Here is a 17,312-nt window from a genome sequence, read left to right on the forward strand (position 1 = left end):
ATAATTACAAACGGGTTATCACAGCTAATCATGTTATCACAGCTGTTCTGATTAAAGAAGCAATAAAACTGGTTTTCTTTAGACTAGTTGAGTATCTGGAGCATCAGCATTTGTGGGTTCGATTACAGGCTCAAAATGGCCAGAAACAAAGAACTTTCTTATGAAACTCGTCAGTCTATTCTTGTTCTGAGAAATTAAGGCTATTCCATGCGAGAAATTGCCAAGAAACTGAAGATCTCGTACAACACTGTGTACTACTCCCTTCACAGAACAGAGCAAACTGGCCCTAACTAGAATAGAGGAGTGGGAGGTCCCGGTGCACAACTGAGAAAAAGGACAGGTACATTAGAGTGTCTCGTTTGAGAAATAGACGCCTCACAAGTCCTCAACTGGCAGCTTCATTAAATAGTACCCACAAAACACCAGTCTCAACGTCAACAGTGAAGAGGTGACTCCAGGACGCTGGCCTTCTAGGCAGAGTTGCAAAGAATGAGCTGTAACTCAGACTGGCCAATAAAAAGAAAAGATTAAGATGGGCAAAAAAACACAGACACTGGACAGAAGAACTCAGAATGCTGACACTGACAGTGTCACCAGCAAAGCACCCCCACACCATCACACCTCCTCCTCCATGCTTCATGGTGGGAATCAAACATGTGGAAATCATCCATTTACCTATTCTGCGTCTCACAAAGACACGGCGGTTGGAAACAAAAATCTCAAATTTGGACTCATTAGACCAAAGGACAGATTTCCACCGCTCTAATGTCCATTGCTCATGTTTCTTGGCCCAAGCAAGTCTTCTTATTATTGGTGTACTTTAGTAGTCGTTTCTTTGCAGCAATTCAGTCATGAAGGCCTGATTCACACAGTCTCCTTTGAACAGTTGATGTTGAGATGTGTCTGTTACTTGAACTCTGTGAAGCATTTATTTGGGATGCATTTTCTGAGGCTGGTAACTCTAATGAACTTATCCTCTGCAGCAGAGGTAACTCTGGGTCTTCCTTTCCTGAGGCTGTCCTCACGAGAGCCAGTTTCATCATAGTGCTTGATGGTTTTTGCAACTGCACTTGAAGAAACTTTCAAAGTTCTTGACATTTTCCGGATTGACTGACCTTCATGTCTTAAAGTAAGATGGACTGTCGTTTTCAAAAAATGGCACAATACAACTGATTGGCTCAAATGCATGAATATGATTCCATATGTGTTATTTCATAATTATGATGTCTTCACTATTATTCTACAATGATGAAAATAGTCAAAATAAAGAAACACCCTGGAATGAGGTGTGTCCAAACTGTTGACTGGTACTGTGCATGCGTGACTATCTAAATGACTATTTGTGAAAGAGAGGCATAGCTGAACAACTGATCATGGTCAGTGAAACCAGAAATAACAAAATCATGATAAAAACATTTTTAAAGCATCAATTATAATGTAGTATTAAACTGTAGTGTGACAAGGATTTTTCTGCCAGATTAGAGTCTAATGATATATTCAGTGAACTTATTCAACCCCTTTGGGGACTGCAGGTTCCTAGTTGACCTTCAGGACCTTTAGGTTGGACGCCCTTGATGTTCTCTCAATCTGGGGTCCACATAGACTGACATGATAAGAATAATTTGGCTGAGGTCAACGTGACTTGACTGACAAGTCTGACAACACAAAGGCCATGAGAACCAACCTCAATACTGCTTCTCTACCTACAGTGCTGTGTAGGATACTGCAGACCGGGGTCATTACTGCTTCTCTACCTACAGTGCTGTGTAGGATACTGCAGACCGGGGTCATTACTGCTTCTCTACCTACAGTGCTGTGTAGGATACTGCAGACCTGGGTCATTACTGCTTCTCTACCTACAGTGCTGTGTAGGATACTGCAGACCGGGGTCATTACTGCTTCTCTACCTACAGTGCTGTGTAGGATACTGCAGACCTGGGTCATTACTGCTTCTCTACCTACAGTGCTGTGTAGGATACTGCAGACCGGGGTCATTACTGCTTCTCTACCTACAGTGCTGTGTAGGATACTGCAGACCTGGGTCATTACTGCTTCTCTACCTACAGTGCTGTGTAGGATACTGCAGACCTGGGTCATTACTGCTTCTCTACCTACAGTGCTGTGTGGGTTATACATGTTTGTCCATTTCAACTAACCTTGAATTCTGTCCTTGTAGAATTCTAAACTTATTAATAATAACTTATCCTTAATTTCCATGATTAGTATTGTGGAGCCTTGCTTGAAAATAAAGTACAGAGCTGTACATTGTACTGTGTAAGTTTATTTCATATCCATGCAAAAGTTTGAGTTCATTTTGAAGATAGGACAGTTCAGTACACTGCTGCCATTCCCTGAGGTAATGCCCCAGACTTACTGTATCTCTAAATAGGGTTACTGGGCTGCATCCACCCAGCCACACAGCTCCTTATGCATGCTGCTGTCCCCTTTAGCATGGCCTGCCACAGCACTGAGCCATCCACCATGTCCTGGTCCAGCATGGAGCGCTGGTGGTGGTGAGCACTGCACTGACTGACTGAATTACATCAGCCTTAGCTTCCGCCTCAGCTAGCTAAACCACCATGCCTGTTATGTCCTCAGGTCAGCCTGAACATCCTTGGCCAACACAGACCGAACAGTGTTTTCTAGAGTTATTATTAGAACTAGGGCCTGGAATTTTCCCTGGTCAGGTTATATGGTAAATATAACACAAACTAACCAGCCTATTCCAAATATATAGATCATTGTTGAAATTCTGCTGATGCCTGAAGGCAAAACTTAATCAGAATCATGTTATATAAGTATATGATGAGTCATATGGTCCAAAGACAAGATAGTTTTTGGTTTAAGATGTTTGTTTCCTCCATTTTTACTCCATTATGTCATCTTCCTAACCACAAAACAGCACAGTGCCATAGTGGACACGGTTTCCCCTCGGATCGATCTGTACCTCCTCTCCAGCACATCAACAGCTGCTCACAGGGAGGCTGCCCAGCGTCATTAAGGAAGATGACTGAGCCAAAGGAGGTCAGCACCTTCCTGCTCGTCGGAATTTCTTATTTAACATATCATTAATTCTGAATTGCTAATAAAAAGGGCTGGGAGCTTATTGAACGCTTTTTATCACCTCGCTTATTTCATGACGTCTAGCTCTATTAAATTATTCGTAAGTTAGCTACTACTATGATACCTTGCTACCATACCACACCATTCTTTGCGAAGCTGCTGAAGCAACTGAAATATACTGCTAAGTTTCAGCTGGTAGGTTATGCATTATAAAATCCATTTACCAGTTTGGTTATGAAGAGAGAGAAAATGTGGTGGCTTCTGTAGGTTTTTCATCAGAACCTTGTTATCACTGTGCTGACATGAAGATTGCACACTTGGCTATTTGTGGATAAGTGAAACATGGAGATAGAAGGGTTTTAAGTGCTGGTGGGCGAGTCTCCTCTCCTGCCTAAGTGCTGCATGTTATTGCTGTTTCACCAGGAGAAAGACTTCACTTTGCTCAGACAGGACATTGTATTGAGCCTAATAAAGTAATGGGAATTGTCACTTCCTCGGGGAAATGTGCAGTATTAACATGGTACAAGCTGTAGAAGCTGACATAAAAATAAATTAATTTTAGAAGTACTCGCTGACATCGGTGCAGAACGCAGCACACTCCAACAGCCAATAGTAGTAGGGGTTTTCTGTGTCTTGGTTTGTTAGTGTGAATTTGTGTCCGTGCTTCTATAGTGTAATAACAAATCAAGACATTATGCAACGAACCAAACTAAGCCCACTGAAAGATACACATGACGTCATCTGCCATGTCAGTCATCTTTATGGGACAGCAATGCCCTCTGCTGTTTGAAAATGTTTCTGCAGGTGGTAATGTGCATGTGAAATAGAAGAGTTGAATCTAGAGTACTTGTGTTTATCAATTAAACTATACTATGGATCAGTACATAAAGTTTAGTGTTAGTATTTGCTTCCATCCAAAGATATCTATTGGCATCCCACTAAATTAGATGGATTGAGTAGTCCTCTAGAGATATAGGCCTTATCAGACGATCCCACATTGATCATGACAGAAATGTTCATTATAGTGCTAACACGTAGAGAAAGACAATATTCATGTCAATCTGTGAATGAACACGACATCACCAATACATGAATCAAAGTAATTAGTGTCAGTGAGCCGTAGTTAAACATACTCTGTGATCACATTAACCTGACAGAGAGAGGACATTGGAATGGAAAATGGCACCCCTAACTGCATAGGATAAACATCACGTCAGGGGTCCTCTCTGCACCAAACCAAACAATACAATGCCTTAGAGCTGCTGGGGTCTGATGAGGACACTGCTGGGGACAGATAAAGCAGACATCCATCAGACGGTCCTGCTGCTGCTTCACAGCCTTCTGGGAAACAAATCACCCTGCACTCTCACTTGCACATTCACAATCTCAGTCTGCCTTTACACTAGCATCTAGCACGTCGCCCACTTACAGCTAGTCAATACTGTACAGATAGCTTGGTTATCTTAGCACTTCCAACACCAGGGTTTGTATTGTGCCCCTGATGGATATGCCTGATTGAGTTTGTTGTTGGCATGGACAGCCTCAGTCCCAATTAGTGCTGCATAAATTGCATGAAACTGTAATGGTGTTCTGTAAAAGGAAAAGCAACAAGAGGCTGATGGCAAGGGACACAAACAGGAACCAGGGCTACACTTAAATTAATGTATCATTAGTATAGCTAATCATAATCATGAATGCTTATATATGTATATATATATACACATACATACATACATACACACACACCTGTGTATTTTTCTCTGCTGCAATCCAGATTGTTTTTCTGGAGCCAATTGATCACTCATTTACCCAGCTAGTGCTTCTTAATGGAAATATATATAATTAAAACATAAAAAGGGGACATACTTTCACAACACTAAATATAGTGACTAAATTAAACATCTCTTCCAGTTAGGCTTGACTTCGAAGAGCCATCTGAGCATCTCACAATCTGCTCCTGATTCTCTGGAATTAGTTTTCATATCCTGTCACGATCTCTCCATTCCTTAATCGAGGACAGGCAGTCCAAATGTTTATGAAATGCATTCTAAGTTCCATCAAAACTGCACTTCTCAGACACAATGAAAGTTTTAAATAAACATAATTTATTACATCACAAACAAATACACAACTTTGTCAAAGATGGTGATCCATGTCTTCATAAACACGACCATTATCAAGACTATAGAAACATCAGCAGAGGTCAATCTCGTGTCTCCAGTGCTACAGTTCAGAGCACTCAGGGTCACAACAAGCCTGTTTTTTAGTCTTCTCCAGCGGAAGGCAGCACGCCGTTTTGAACGAAGCTATCCATTCATTTGATTTTCCTGTCACGCTGTGAGGCCCTGGGAGAAAGCACATTGACTTATTGATTAGACTGGGCGCACAGGCCACACGTCCACCTACCTTATATGAACTCATCACAGTCAGTGAGCTTCTCCTCTGGCCGGAGCCTGTCAGCCAACGGTCAATTAACATTAAGTAGATCCATGAAATCTTAAAACAATCAATGCATTTTTAAACTGGGAACATTGCTGTTGTGTCGACAGTGCCATTTTATAGACATTAAGAAAGCACTAAATCATCCATCAACATAATTACCACCAACATGGAGTCTGAGTTACATACGTAATGAAATGAAAAGTTCAAATCTCAAAACAGAAATGGATCACATTTAAAAAATAAAAAAAAATGCAGAAAAAAAGTTCCTAGTACTTATTGCGGACAGTCACTTTAGTGAGTCATCCCCTCTGTCCCCATATCCCTCCTCCTCTGCATCGTCTTCTGAGCTGTGGACCACTGCAGCACTCAGAGTCCGAAGGTCCCCAAGCACTGACAGTAGCGAGTCTAACAGGGAACACACAACAGTTCACTGGTTACTACTGTGTGTCTGTAGACAGGTTAACTATCGTCAAATTACAATTTCATTCTATGTTTTATAAATTTGCTATAAACATGTTATAGATAATAGTATACATGGAGTATACTTAAGGACACCTGCTCTTTCCATGACAGACTGACCAGGTGAATCCAGGTTGAAACTATGATCCTTTATTAATGTCACTCGTTAAATACACTTCCATCAGTGTAGATGAAGGGGAGGAGACGGGTTAAAGAAGGATTTTTAAGCCATGAGACAATTGAGACATGGATCGTACAGTACCAGTCAAAAGTTTGGACACACCTACACATTCCAGGGGGTTCGCTTTATTTTTACTATTTTCTACACTGTAGAATAACAGCAAAGACATCAAGACCATGAAATAGCACATATGGAATTATGTAGTAACCAAAAAAAACAAAAACAAATCCAAATATATTTGATATGAGATTCTTCAAAGTAGCCTTGATGACAGCTTTGCACACTATTGGCATTCTCTCAACCAGCTTCATGAGGTAGTCAGCTGGAATGCATTTCAATTAACAGGTGTGCCTTGTTAAAAGTTAATTTGTGGAATTTCTTTCCTTCTTAATGCGTTTGAGCCAATCAGTTGTGTTGTGACAAGTTAGGGGTGGTATACAGAAGATGGTCTTTACCAAATAGGGCTAAGTCCATATTATGGCAAGAACCGTTTAAATAAGCAATGAGAAACGACAGTCCATCATTACTTTAAGACATGAAGGTCAGTCAACAAGGAACATTTCAAGTGCAGTCGCAAAAACCATCAAGCGGTATGATGAAACTGGCTCTCATGAGGACCACCACAGGAAAATAATACCCAGAGTTACCTCTGCTAGAGAGGATAAATTCATTAGAGTTACCAGCCTCAGAAAATGCAGGCCAAATAAATGCTTCAGAGTTCAAGTAACAGACATCTCAACATCAATCAAGGAGACAACAATAAGAAGAGGAGACTTGCTTGGGCCAAGAAACACAAGTAATGGACATTAGACTGGTAGAAATCTGTCCTTTGGTCTAATGAGTCCAAATTGGAAATTTTGTTTCCAACCGCCGTGTCTTTGTGAGACGCAGTGTAGGTGAACGGATGATCTCTGCATGTGAGGTTCCCACCATGAAGCATGGAGGAGGAGGTGTGATGGTGCCCTGCTGGTGACACTGTCAGTGTTCTATTTAGAAATCAAGGCACACTTAACCAGCATGTCTACCACAGCATTCTGCATCGATACGCCATTCCATTTGGTTTGCGCTTAGTGGGACTATCATTTGTTTTTCAACAGGACAATGACACAAAACACACCTCCAGGCTGTGTAAGGGCTATTTGACCAAGGAGAGTGATGCAATGCTGCATCAGATGAGCTGGCCTCCACAATCACCCGACCTCAACCAAACTGAGATGGTTTGGGATGAGTTGGACCACAGAGTGAAGGAAAAGCACCATGCCTCAGGACTACCTGGCCTGATGACTCCTTGCTGTCCCCAGTCCACCTGGTCGTGCTGCTGCTCCAGTTCCAGCTGTTCTGCCTGCGGCTATGGAACCCTGATCTGTTCACCAGACGTGCTACCTGTCCCAGATCTGCTGTTTTCAACTCTCTAGAGACAGCAGAAGAGGTAGAGATACTCTGAATGATCGGCTATGAAAAGCCAACTGACATTTACTCCTGAGATGCTGACCTGTTGCACCCTCGAGAACCTCTGTGATTATTGTTATTTGACCCTGCTGGTCATCTATGAACATCTTGGCCATGTTCTGTTATAATCTCCACCCGGCACAGACGGAAGAGGACTGGCCACCCCTCATAGCCTGGTTCCTCTCTAGGTTTCTTCCTTGGTTCTGGCCATTCTAGGGAGTTTTTCCTAGCCACCGTGCTTCTACACCAGCATTGCTTGCTGTTTGGGGTTTTAGGCTGGGTTTCTGTACAGCACTTTGTGACATCAGCTGATGTAAGAAGGGCTTTATAAATACATTTGATTGATTGATTGAAAAGCAGCCAACAAGTGCTCAGCATATGTGGGAACTCCTTCAAGACTGTTGGAAAAGCATTCCTCATGAAGCTGGTTGAGAAAATGCCAAGAGTGCAAAGCTGTCAAGGCAAAAGGGGGCTACTTTGGAGAATCTAAAATATATTTTTATTTGTTTAACAAATTTTTGGTTACTACGATTCCATATCTTTTATTTCATAGTTTTGATGTCTTCACTAATATTCTACAACATAGAAAATAGTTTAAAAAAAAGAAAAACCCTTGAATGAGTGGGCGTCCAAACTTGACTGGTACTGTATATGTGTGCCATTCAGATGGTGAATGGGCAAGACAAAAGATTTAAGAGCCTTTGAGTGGGGTATGGCAGTAGATGCCAGGTGCACCAGTTTGTGTCAAGAACTGCAACATTGCTGTTTTTTTAATGCTCAACAGCTTCCTGTGTGTATCAAGAATGGTCTACCACCCAAAGGCCATCCAGCCAACTTGACACAACTGTGTGAAGCATTGGAATCATGGGCCAGCATCCCTGTGGAACACTTTCGACACCTCTTAGAGTCCATGCCCTGGCGAATTGAGGATGTTCTGAGGGCAAAAGGGGGTGCAACTCAATATTAGAAAGGTGTAGCTAATTTTTGGTATACTCAGTGTATAAAGTGTTATACATACACTTGTATTATATTACAAGAGGTATTCATAGGAAGAGACAATGTGACAACATGGTGTGTTGGTGGAAGTTACCTCTGGTCTGTGGCTGGTCTTTGGCTCTCAGAGTGTTGCTCTTCCTTGAGGGTCTCTGCTGCTGCTCCAAGGCCACAGAAGTCTGCAGGGCTGTGGTCCGGGCTGCCTTATACTCACTCATCAGACCCCTCTCACGTACAGTCGCCTGTGGGAGGCAAAATATACAAATACTGAAAATGGATCTGTGTAAGAAAGTGTCTTGACAGTTGTCAGTTTCACAAAAAAGAAAAAAAAGTCTCAACATGGTAAACGATAAGTCTCGCGGAGGCCTTCCTTCCAAAACTCGTCTTGTTGACTGATGGAGGCGCTGGCATTCAACGCTCACATTTGATTGGCTCAGAGTAGAAATGACATTCCCCGTTAGGAGAGGCATTTTTTGGTTTGTCATTTTCATATTTTTCTACCATGTCGGACAAAGTTTAAGTTGTTTTTTGGAAGTCAGAAAAATTTTCAGGAACACAACCTCTGTTCAGAGCTTGAACCATGTCAAATACTCGTTTCCATCTAGACTAACCCCCTTTAAGCATCTTTCTGCCGACAAGTTCACCAGGCTTTCAAAATGTACAGTACGTGAACGAAGCCTGAGGTTCGTGGCTAACTTACAATAAACCAAGACATGGGGAAAAAAAACAATGAACTCACCAGAAGTAGATTTCTGTCCTTGTCCTTTTCTTGCAGTAGTTTCTGTAGATCCTGGATTTCTCTCTTGGTGTGTTCACTCTGAAGGCATTGTGCTTCTCTCTCCTGCTCCCTCTCTCTCTTAGCCTGTCTCTCAAACTGACGCAGGGCTACCACTATAAAATACAGACAGGAGTCCTATCAGTCTTAGCCATATATATTTACACTACAGTACATTTCTGTAGACGCATATATCAATCCTCTCAACTCTACATGACCCTTTCACATTTTGTGTTGAGATGGACATGATGTGATGAATGAGTCAAGTGTCCGCTACCTGCTTTGGTGTGTTCTCTTCTGGCCGTGTTGAGTTGAGATTCCATCACTCTAAGCTGCTGAGCACAGTGATCCTCTGTCTCAGACACTCTCTCCTGCAGAGCTGATGGAACAGTCAAACAGAGATAGTGGAAGGAGAAATTTATGTACAGAACATTCTGTGACATGTCAACAATTCGGTCACATCGATTTCAAGAGAAATTGAAATTTGATGAATAGATTGAAAAATCCTTGCAGAACACAAGATATTTTAAATTCAGACAGTAAACTTAATTGACTGAATTACAATGGAATCTTGGCATTGTACACTTAAGTCCACCCTGATCCCTCTCTAACCTCTGTCACTGTCCTCCTGTTGGCTGATCAGCTGTGCATGGAGCTGCTCTAGGTTGAGGTTTCTCTCCTCTAGCTGTGTGTGGGCCTCCTGCAGCCTCTGCTGGGCCTCCTCTCTGGCTGCCTGGGCCTCCTGGGCATCCCCCCTGCTTCGCTCTGCAGCCTGCCTCAGCTGCCTCACCTCACTGTCAACTGGAGAGGAGGGGGAACACAGATGGTGTACTGCAGGGGTGTCAAACTAATTTGCCCAGGAGGCCGCAGTCAGTCTTCAACGAGGTCCAAAGGGCCGCATGGAAAACTGGTTATTTTTCCACGCCGTGAAAATGGCCAAATATAGTCTTCAATCCATAATTGACGGCCATCTTTCATTACGGTGATTATTAGCGAGCTGGACACAGTCAATGAACCGTATGAATTTAGGTTCATTATCATTACTACACTGTTCTCATTTGGTTTTGGTTATTTTAAAAAGTATATTGACTTTGTTCCCACCACGGGTCGGATTCAAACCACCCGAAGTCCGGCTTGGACCCCCTAGCCAGCCGTATGTTTGACACCCCTGGTGTACTGTATTCTGAGTATTTCTACTACCACATAGTCAGGATATACAAGAGGAGGAAGGCGCTAAAAATGGTCAAAGAGTACAGCCACCCAAGTCATAGACTGTTCTCTCTGCTACCGCATGGCAAGCGGTACCAGAGCGGCAAGTCTAGGTCCAAACAGCTTTTACCCCCCAAGCCTTACGACTCCGGAACAGCTAATCAAATGGCTAACCAGACTATTTGTATTGTCGCCCCCCCACCCCTCTTTTATGCCGCGGCTACTGTTTATTATCTCTGCATAGTCATTTTAATAACTCTACCTACATGTACATATTACCTCAATTACCTCGACTAACCTGTGCCCCCGCACATTGACTGTGTACCGGTACCCCTTGTATATAGCCTTCGCCACTGTTATTTTACTGCTGCTCTTTAATTATATTGTATTTTTAACTTAATACATGTAAGTCTGAATCTCTCTGAACAGATGACTAAACAGCGTACACTGTTCACGGACATCAGCCAGAGCACTCTCAATGAGCTCGGGGGTTCTCTTGAGCTCCTGCCTGAGCTTGTCTCTCTCCTCACACGCCGAGGACAGCTCTGCCTGGAGCTCTGTGACAGCGGCACTGTGAATAGAGAAAGAGGACAGCACAACTAGTGAGGCAATGGGAGATGTAGTGGTAGAGGGACAAACTGAGGTAATGGTCTACAAGTCAAGGCCTTTTCCTGATTAATAACTGGCCATTGCCAGCTCGGGTTCAGGGAGACCCATGGCCAAGGTGGTCCAGTGTGGTCAGTTATCATACAGCTCAGAGACCGGGTTGGCTGCTTTAGTGGCCTGCTGCACTCTCCGTAGGGCCTCCTTCCTCATCATTAGACCTGCGAGACAACAGTACAGTGAATATGTGATCAAACTGTGCCAGAATAAAACAGTGCAAAGAATTATCCAGGGGCACATGCAATTTAAACTCACTGTTGTAAAATGTCCTGTAGTTAAGCGGGAAGAAATAATTTCAGATCTATAGACAGACCTTGAATTGTGTCCACTCTTCTGTTGGCAAAGGTCAGCCTCTGGACAAAGCTGTTCAGATGTGTTTGGACAGCCTCCACCTCTGACATCTTAGCCTCAAATGCCTGACTGAATCTGTAGAAAGAAGAACTGGTACTATAACAAAAGATTTGACATCAAATGAGGATTGTAGGATCGAGTAGTACACAAATTCACCCTGTGTCATTGGACATTTTGTAACAGATGGTATGAGTGATATGGACTGTGAAAGAGTATGGAAAAGATTAGGTGCCCAGTGTACAAAATTACAGTTAGTACAACTTAAATATCTCAGGCGACGCTAGACTTGTATAGTGGTTGTCAAGGGGACCTATCTGTCAGCTCTTTACCGCTGGGCATCCTCTGTCATTGTCCTCAGTCCAGCCTCTGCCTCCTGAGTCCAGCTCTTCAGCTCTGTGTTCTCCCTCTTAGTCGTAGTCATGTCCTGCTCCACGGCCTGTCAGGACCAGACAAACATAAAAACCGACCCGCCACCAGACAACTACTAGGGTCTCCTTTCGGATGAGGTCATAGTGACCTTTTGGTTACATATACAGTTAAATGTCAAACTTCTGAAAAAAGTTTAATGTCATCGCACACTGACTTCAGGGTTCAATGGTGTCTTTTGAGGATTGTTTGAGAGTATTTAATCTGGAAATTTTAATCTTGCTATAACATTTTTAAAGGAAGCATTTTTTGCATTCTCTTAATACTAATGGGAGGTGCGTAAGAGGTTTTTCATGAGAAGTGGCGCCCTCTGCTGTGCTAACAGAGAGGTAATTGGCAACTCCCCCTGGCAACAGCAGATGCATCATGTCTCAACAAAATGGAGGAAAGACATCCTATGAAGAGATGCATTGAGACACTCCCACAGAGGCTGACCCCCTGCTCCTCCTCACCTCCCTAGCCACCCTCTCCAGCTCCAGCTCAGCTGTTCTGTCCTGCAGGCTGTGCTGGAACACATTGGACTGGTACTTCTCCTTCTTCACCTCCTGCTCCAGAGACGAGATCTGAAGCAACAGGACACACAATAGAGTAATCGATGTTTCTGCACATTTCGAATATGTCCCTTATCACGATTTGCCTATTTATACACTGAACATTATTTCACAGTGGTTGGAGTTCGTCAAGTTTTTAAGTCATAAGCCTCTTAAATCACATACGGTTGAGTGAAGTTTATCCTTTTCTCCCCTCAGTACGATATCCTTTGAGCGAAGCTGGACCAACAACATGAAGACCTTCTCTCTCCAGCAACGCAGAACCCGAGTGCCTTTGGGCCCAGCTTTCAGGAGAGGGTCTGACAGAGTCTGTGGACGTGACAAAGCCTTTACTTAACCCACAAACCACTCAGATATAGTCACCCACACATGGGGGAATGAATGTTAATCAAATATCTGAAAGAAATTAGAGGATTTTGCATCAGCTGTGGGGCTGTGAACACACAAGCATGGTTCAAACACCTTCTCTACCATCTCCTCCTCTTGTAGGGCCAAAATGTCGTTCACAGAGTTGAGTCTGACCGTCAGAAGCTCTGTAGTCACCTGCAGAGCCTCCTTCTCCCTATTCAGTGTCTATAGAAGAAGTCAGATTAGAATATTGACTACTTATTACATGGTAATATGAAAATATGCTCATACCATACATTGAGATTAAATGAGCCAAGATACACCTTGTTCTACAGACAAGACTTTGCTGGAAGAACAATCTATTTCTCTGCTTGGTTAAGCACAAACTGTATTTTTCCTTGTGTGTTTCCTTAGAGCACACAAGTAACTTGATCTAAATCAATGTTATCAATGAATCTCCCCACCTGAATGGTTTCAGTTAGTTTCTCTTCCAACCCTCTCTCAGGGGTAAGTTGTCCAATGTAGTTTCTAAGACTCTGCAGCGTTGCTGACTGGGTCTCATAAGCATTGCCCATTTGGCTGAAAAAATAAAAACCCAAAAATGAGATACTATACATCCATTGAACAAAGCAGTATATTTAAGAAGCTTTGGGATCAAATATAACACCTACCTTAGTTGTTCTTTCAGTCCATCTCTCTCTGCAGACACTTCCAGTAGACAGCACTTCAGATGAGTCACCTCCTTTGACAGATGACATAACCTCTCCTGCACCTCAGAGCTCGTCTGTCTGACTGTGGACAATTCAGTGTCATGGGTGGCAGTCAACTGCTGCAACTAGAGGGAACAAATAAAGAGATCCACAATAAAACTTACACATTTGTAAAAAATGTATTATTTGCACCATGTTTGTTAAATTGTTCAGAAAGAAATGTAAACAATCTGAAAAAAATACTCTTACCTGTGTTTCATGTCTCCTGTGGGATTCCTCCAGTTGCTTATTTAGTTTCTGCAACTCCTGCTTGGCCTCTTCCCCAGCCTGCAGCCTGGCTGTATCAGCCTCCCTGGTCAGCCTGTGGGTTTCCTGTCTGCTCCTCTCCACCTCCCTCCTCAGCCTCTCAGCCTCCTCCCCAGACTTCCTCTCCAGCATCTCCAGCTGCACACCACAGAGAGCAGGCATTGTCCAATACAAGGTACAAGGTCAATGTAGTAAATAAAGAAGAGGTTTGAGTGGAAGCCTGGGAGCAGGAAATTGATTTAAACCAATAGCTGTTTTGAAGCAGTGATTCAAAATTACAGTCCTTGGGGGCTGCAAGCATACCTGACTTGGCTTCTATACCATTTCTTGGACCATCAATATGCAATGTATTCAGAAAGTATTCAGACCCCTTCCCCACATTTTGTTACGTTACAGCCTTATTCAATTATTATTTTTCTTCAATCTACACACAATACCCCATAATGACAAGGCAAAAACGTTTTTTTAGACATTTTTGCAAATGTATTAAAAAAATTACAATAATAATAACTTATTTACATTCAGACTCTTTGCTATGAGAATCAAAATTGAACTCAGGTGCATCCTGTTTCCATTGATCATCTTTGAGATGTTTCTACAATTTGATTGGAGTCCACCTGTGGTGAATTCCATTGATTGGACATTTTTGGAAAGGCACACACCTGTCTACACAAGGTCCCACAGTTGACAATGTCAGTGCATTGTCAGAGCAAAAAACAATTCATGAGGTCGAAGGAATTGTCCATAGAGCTCCAAGACAGGATTGTGTCGAGGCACAGACCTGGGGAAGGGTACCAAAACATTTCTGCAGCATTGACGGTCCCCAAGAATACACTGGCCTCCATTATTCTTCAAACGGAAGAAGTTTGGAACCACCAAGACTCTTCCTAGTGCTGGCCGCCCGGCCAACCTGAGAAATCGGGGGAGAAGGGCCTTGGTCAGGGAGGTGATCAAGAACTCGATGGTCACTCTGACAGAGCTCCTATGTGGAGATGGGAGAACCTTCCAGAAGGACAACCATCTCTGCAGCATTCCACAAATCAGGCCTTTATGATAGTGTCTAGACAGAAGCCACTCTTCAGTAAAAGGCATCACTGGAGAGAACATCACCAGAGAGACCTGAAAATAGCTGTACAGCAACGCTCCCCATCCAACCTGACAGATCTTGAGAGAATCTGCAGAGAAGAATGGGAGAAACTCCCTAAATGCAGTTGTGCCAAGCTTGTAGCGTCATACCCAAGAAGAATCTAGAGGGTAATCGCTGCCAAAGGTGCTTCAACAAAGTACTGAGTGAAGGGTCTGAATACTTATGTAAATGTGATATTTCTAAAGACCTGTTTTTGCTTTGTCATTATGGGGTATTGTGTGTAGATTCATGAGGAAAAAAATATTGAACTAATCTTAGAATAAGGCTGTAACATAACAAAACATGGAAAAGGTCAAGGGGTCTGAATACTTTCCAAATGCACTGTATAGTTTTGCAATCATGCCATTGTTGCTGATGATGCTGCAATCATGGCACAGCTGCTGCAAGCTAGATGCAAATAATTGAACTTTCCCTTAGTTACCACCACACATAAAACAGAGGTGAGCTGGGATGACAAGAGTTATTGTGAATAAGTGTTACCTGGGTGCTGAGTCTCTCCTTGTCCTGTCTCTTTTGGACCAGCTCCACACTGACTTGGCTGAGCTCAGCCTTAGTCTTATATAACTCCTCCCGCATCGCCTCCATTTCATGACTCTGCCTGCAATGTAGGGTGTAAGGAGAGGGAATATCACTGGTAACTAAAAAATAAAAATAAATTAAGTAGGTCTACTTAGAATAGAAGCCGGATTCACATTTCTCCATAAAATGTGAATTATTGAATGAGGAATGTAAAATCTAGGCTACTAATATGCCATAATGACAAGTTAGTGTCTATACACCCACACTATAATACCTGTTCAGATAAGCTTCTTTGTCCCTCATCTCCTCTCTCTGTCTCCCTCCAACTTCCTTCAGTGCTTCTACCTGGCCTTTCAGCCTCTCTGACTCTGCCCTGAAACGCTCTGTGTCCAGTCTCCATTCTGTCTCCCACCTGGAGGCCTGCTCACCTCTCGCTCCAGACCTGTGTGTGGGGGGTGGGAGGAGCAGGTTAGGTGTTCTGTTAATAGACATGGGTGAGAAGTGAAAGAAGTCGATTTCATAAGCAAGGCATATAGAGCAGCACCCGACCTTGCTATGGAGTGGGCAGAATCCTCTGTTGACTCCGTTCCTCTGGAGCAGTCTCCCTGTAACATCAGAATCCTCTGGTTTTCTCTGTGTAGTTCTACAATTTCCTTTTTGGCAAGAGCCATGGTGAGCCATGGGTTGGCAGGGCCAGAGTCCGATGGGGGTGTTGTGGCATGGGTGACCCATTTTATTGGTGTTGTCCCTCGTCCCGTAACAGTCCCTGGTACTATGATGGAGGCAGACTGGGTGCTTGCGGTGAAATGGGATGGGGGCATCAGGGTCCTCTGACTACCCTCTGAAAAACAATATGCAGTATTCAGTATGTGAGAATGTACTTGCAACAAGCATGTGACAGAACACCTGCGAGTAAGGTCTCAGCACATGCTGTCTCAAATATAGAAATAGAATGAACATCCCCATTCAAGTCAATGGTGGCATAATGGGTGGACTGGCGGCCATTGCGACTGTACCCATGGAGGAAGTCAAAACAGCAAGTGTACCCATCAATATAAATTCAATTGTATTTGTCAAATGTTCCATATGGTCCCAATGCCATCCAAGAGGACAGGTTCGGCGCATACGCGACTAGGTACGTTTGGTGCAACAGCTCACAAGACACAACTTACGCTGCTGTATAACTTAGAAAATTATAGAACTTAAGTAATTGGTTAGCGATGCTACTTATGTTCTATGTAACGTTAGGCGCAGTTGGCGTTAGCTTCCGTGTAGCTAGCCAACTAACTAACTTAGCTAGCTTTTTAGGACTTACTTGAGACACTTGATGCCACAAAATCAGACGGGGCATTCAGCTTCTCATCCTCATTGCATCTTTCCATCAGAGAATCGTAAAATGACCACTGTTCTAAAACAAGTTACAAAAGAGTACACTGTATTGCGCGCGGGATCATTTTGAACAACACTTTCATGGCGACGCGTCGCTGCAACGACTCTTCCTGTTTTACGTAGTTACGTGTATGGAGTTGTTGCGTGAGGGCGTTGCATTCTCAATCGTTTTGGTAAACGGCAATAGATTTAAAAAAAAACATTGATGTATATCGATCAAATCAAGTCAAATTGTATTTGTCACATGCGCCGAATACAACAGGTGAAGACCTTACAGTGAAATGCTTACTTACAAGCCCTTAACAAACAATGCAGTTTTAAGAAAATACCC

General features: G+C 43.0%; 1 protein-coding gene across 3 annotated transcripts; it reads right to left on the reverse strand.

Annotated features, from left to right (window-relative positions):
- Window positions 1-5,147: 5,147 nt before the first annotated feature.
- cchcr1 (coiled-coil alpha-helical rod protein 1) lies at window positions 5,148-17,088 on the reverse strand. 3 transcript variants are annotated; one of them, XM_064978152.1, is made up of 20 exons: window positions 16,908-17,088; window positions 16,142-16,433; window positions 15,867-16,034; window positions 15,554-15,671; window positions 13,870-14,064; window positions 13,582-13,745; window positions 13,375-13,489; window positions 13,025-13,135; window positions 12,728-12,871; window positions 12,464-12,574; window positions 11,915-12,021; window positions 11,548-11,660; window positions 11,323-11,395; window positions 11,018-11,142; window positions 9,975-10,163; window positions 9,640-9,741; window positions 9,327-9,478; window positions 8,685-8,829; window positions 5,779-5,910; window positions 5,148-5,408 (listed from the first exon to the last, which is right to left on the reverse strand). In XM_064978152.1, the coding sequence occupies exons 1-19, from the start codon at window positions 16,972-16,974 to the stop codon at window positions 5,792-5,794; spliced, it is 2,610 nt and encodes an 869-aa protein (XP_064834224.1). In that variant the 5' UTR covers window positions 16,975-17,088; the 3' UTR covers window positions 5,148-5,408; window positions 5,779-5,791. The 3 variants fall into 3 exon arrangements, with proteins under 3 accessions (XP_064834224.1, XP_064834223.1, XP_064834222.1); XM_064978151.1 differs by having other exon boundaries at window positions 5,148-5,910; XM_064978150.1 differs by lacking the exons at window positions 5,148-5,408; window positions 5,779-5,910 and adding an exon at window positions 6,099-8,528.
- Between the last annotated feature and the right edge of the window lie 224 nt (window positions 17,089-17,312).

The sequence above is a fragment of the Oncorhynchus masou genome, chromosome 11 (assembly GCF_036934945.1).
Source record: "Oncorhynchus masou masou isolate Uvic2021 chromosome 11, UVic_Omas_1.1, whole genome shotgun sequence".
NCBI classification, from domain to species: Eukaryota; Metazoa; Chordata; class Actinopteri; order Salmoniformes; family Salmonidae; genus Oncorhynchus; species Oncorhynchus masou.

Bases quoted from the DNA above. Each gene is read 5' to 3' on its own strand.
- cchcr1 (XM_064978150.1), bottom strand. From the start codon at position 16,974: ATGGAAAGATGCAATGAGGATGAGAAGCTGAATGCCCCGTCTGATTTT. The intron at 15,672-15,866 runs GTATTATAGTGT...CCTACATTGCAG, and splicing joins AAAGAAGCTTATCTGAACAG to GCAGAGTCATGAAATGGAGG. The intron at 13,136-13,374 runs GTGGGGAGATTC...CTTCTTCTATAG, and splicing joins AACTAACTGAAACCATTCAG to ACACTGAATAGGGAGAAGGA.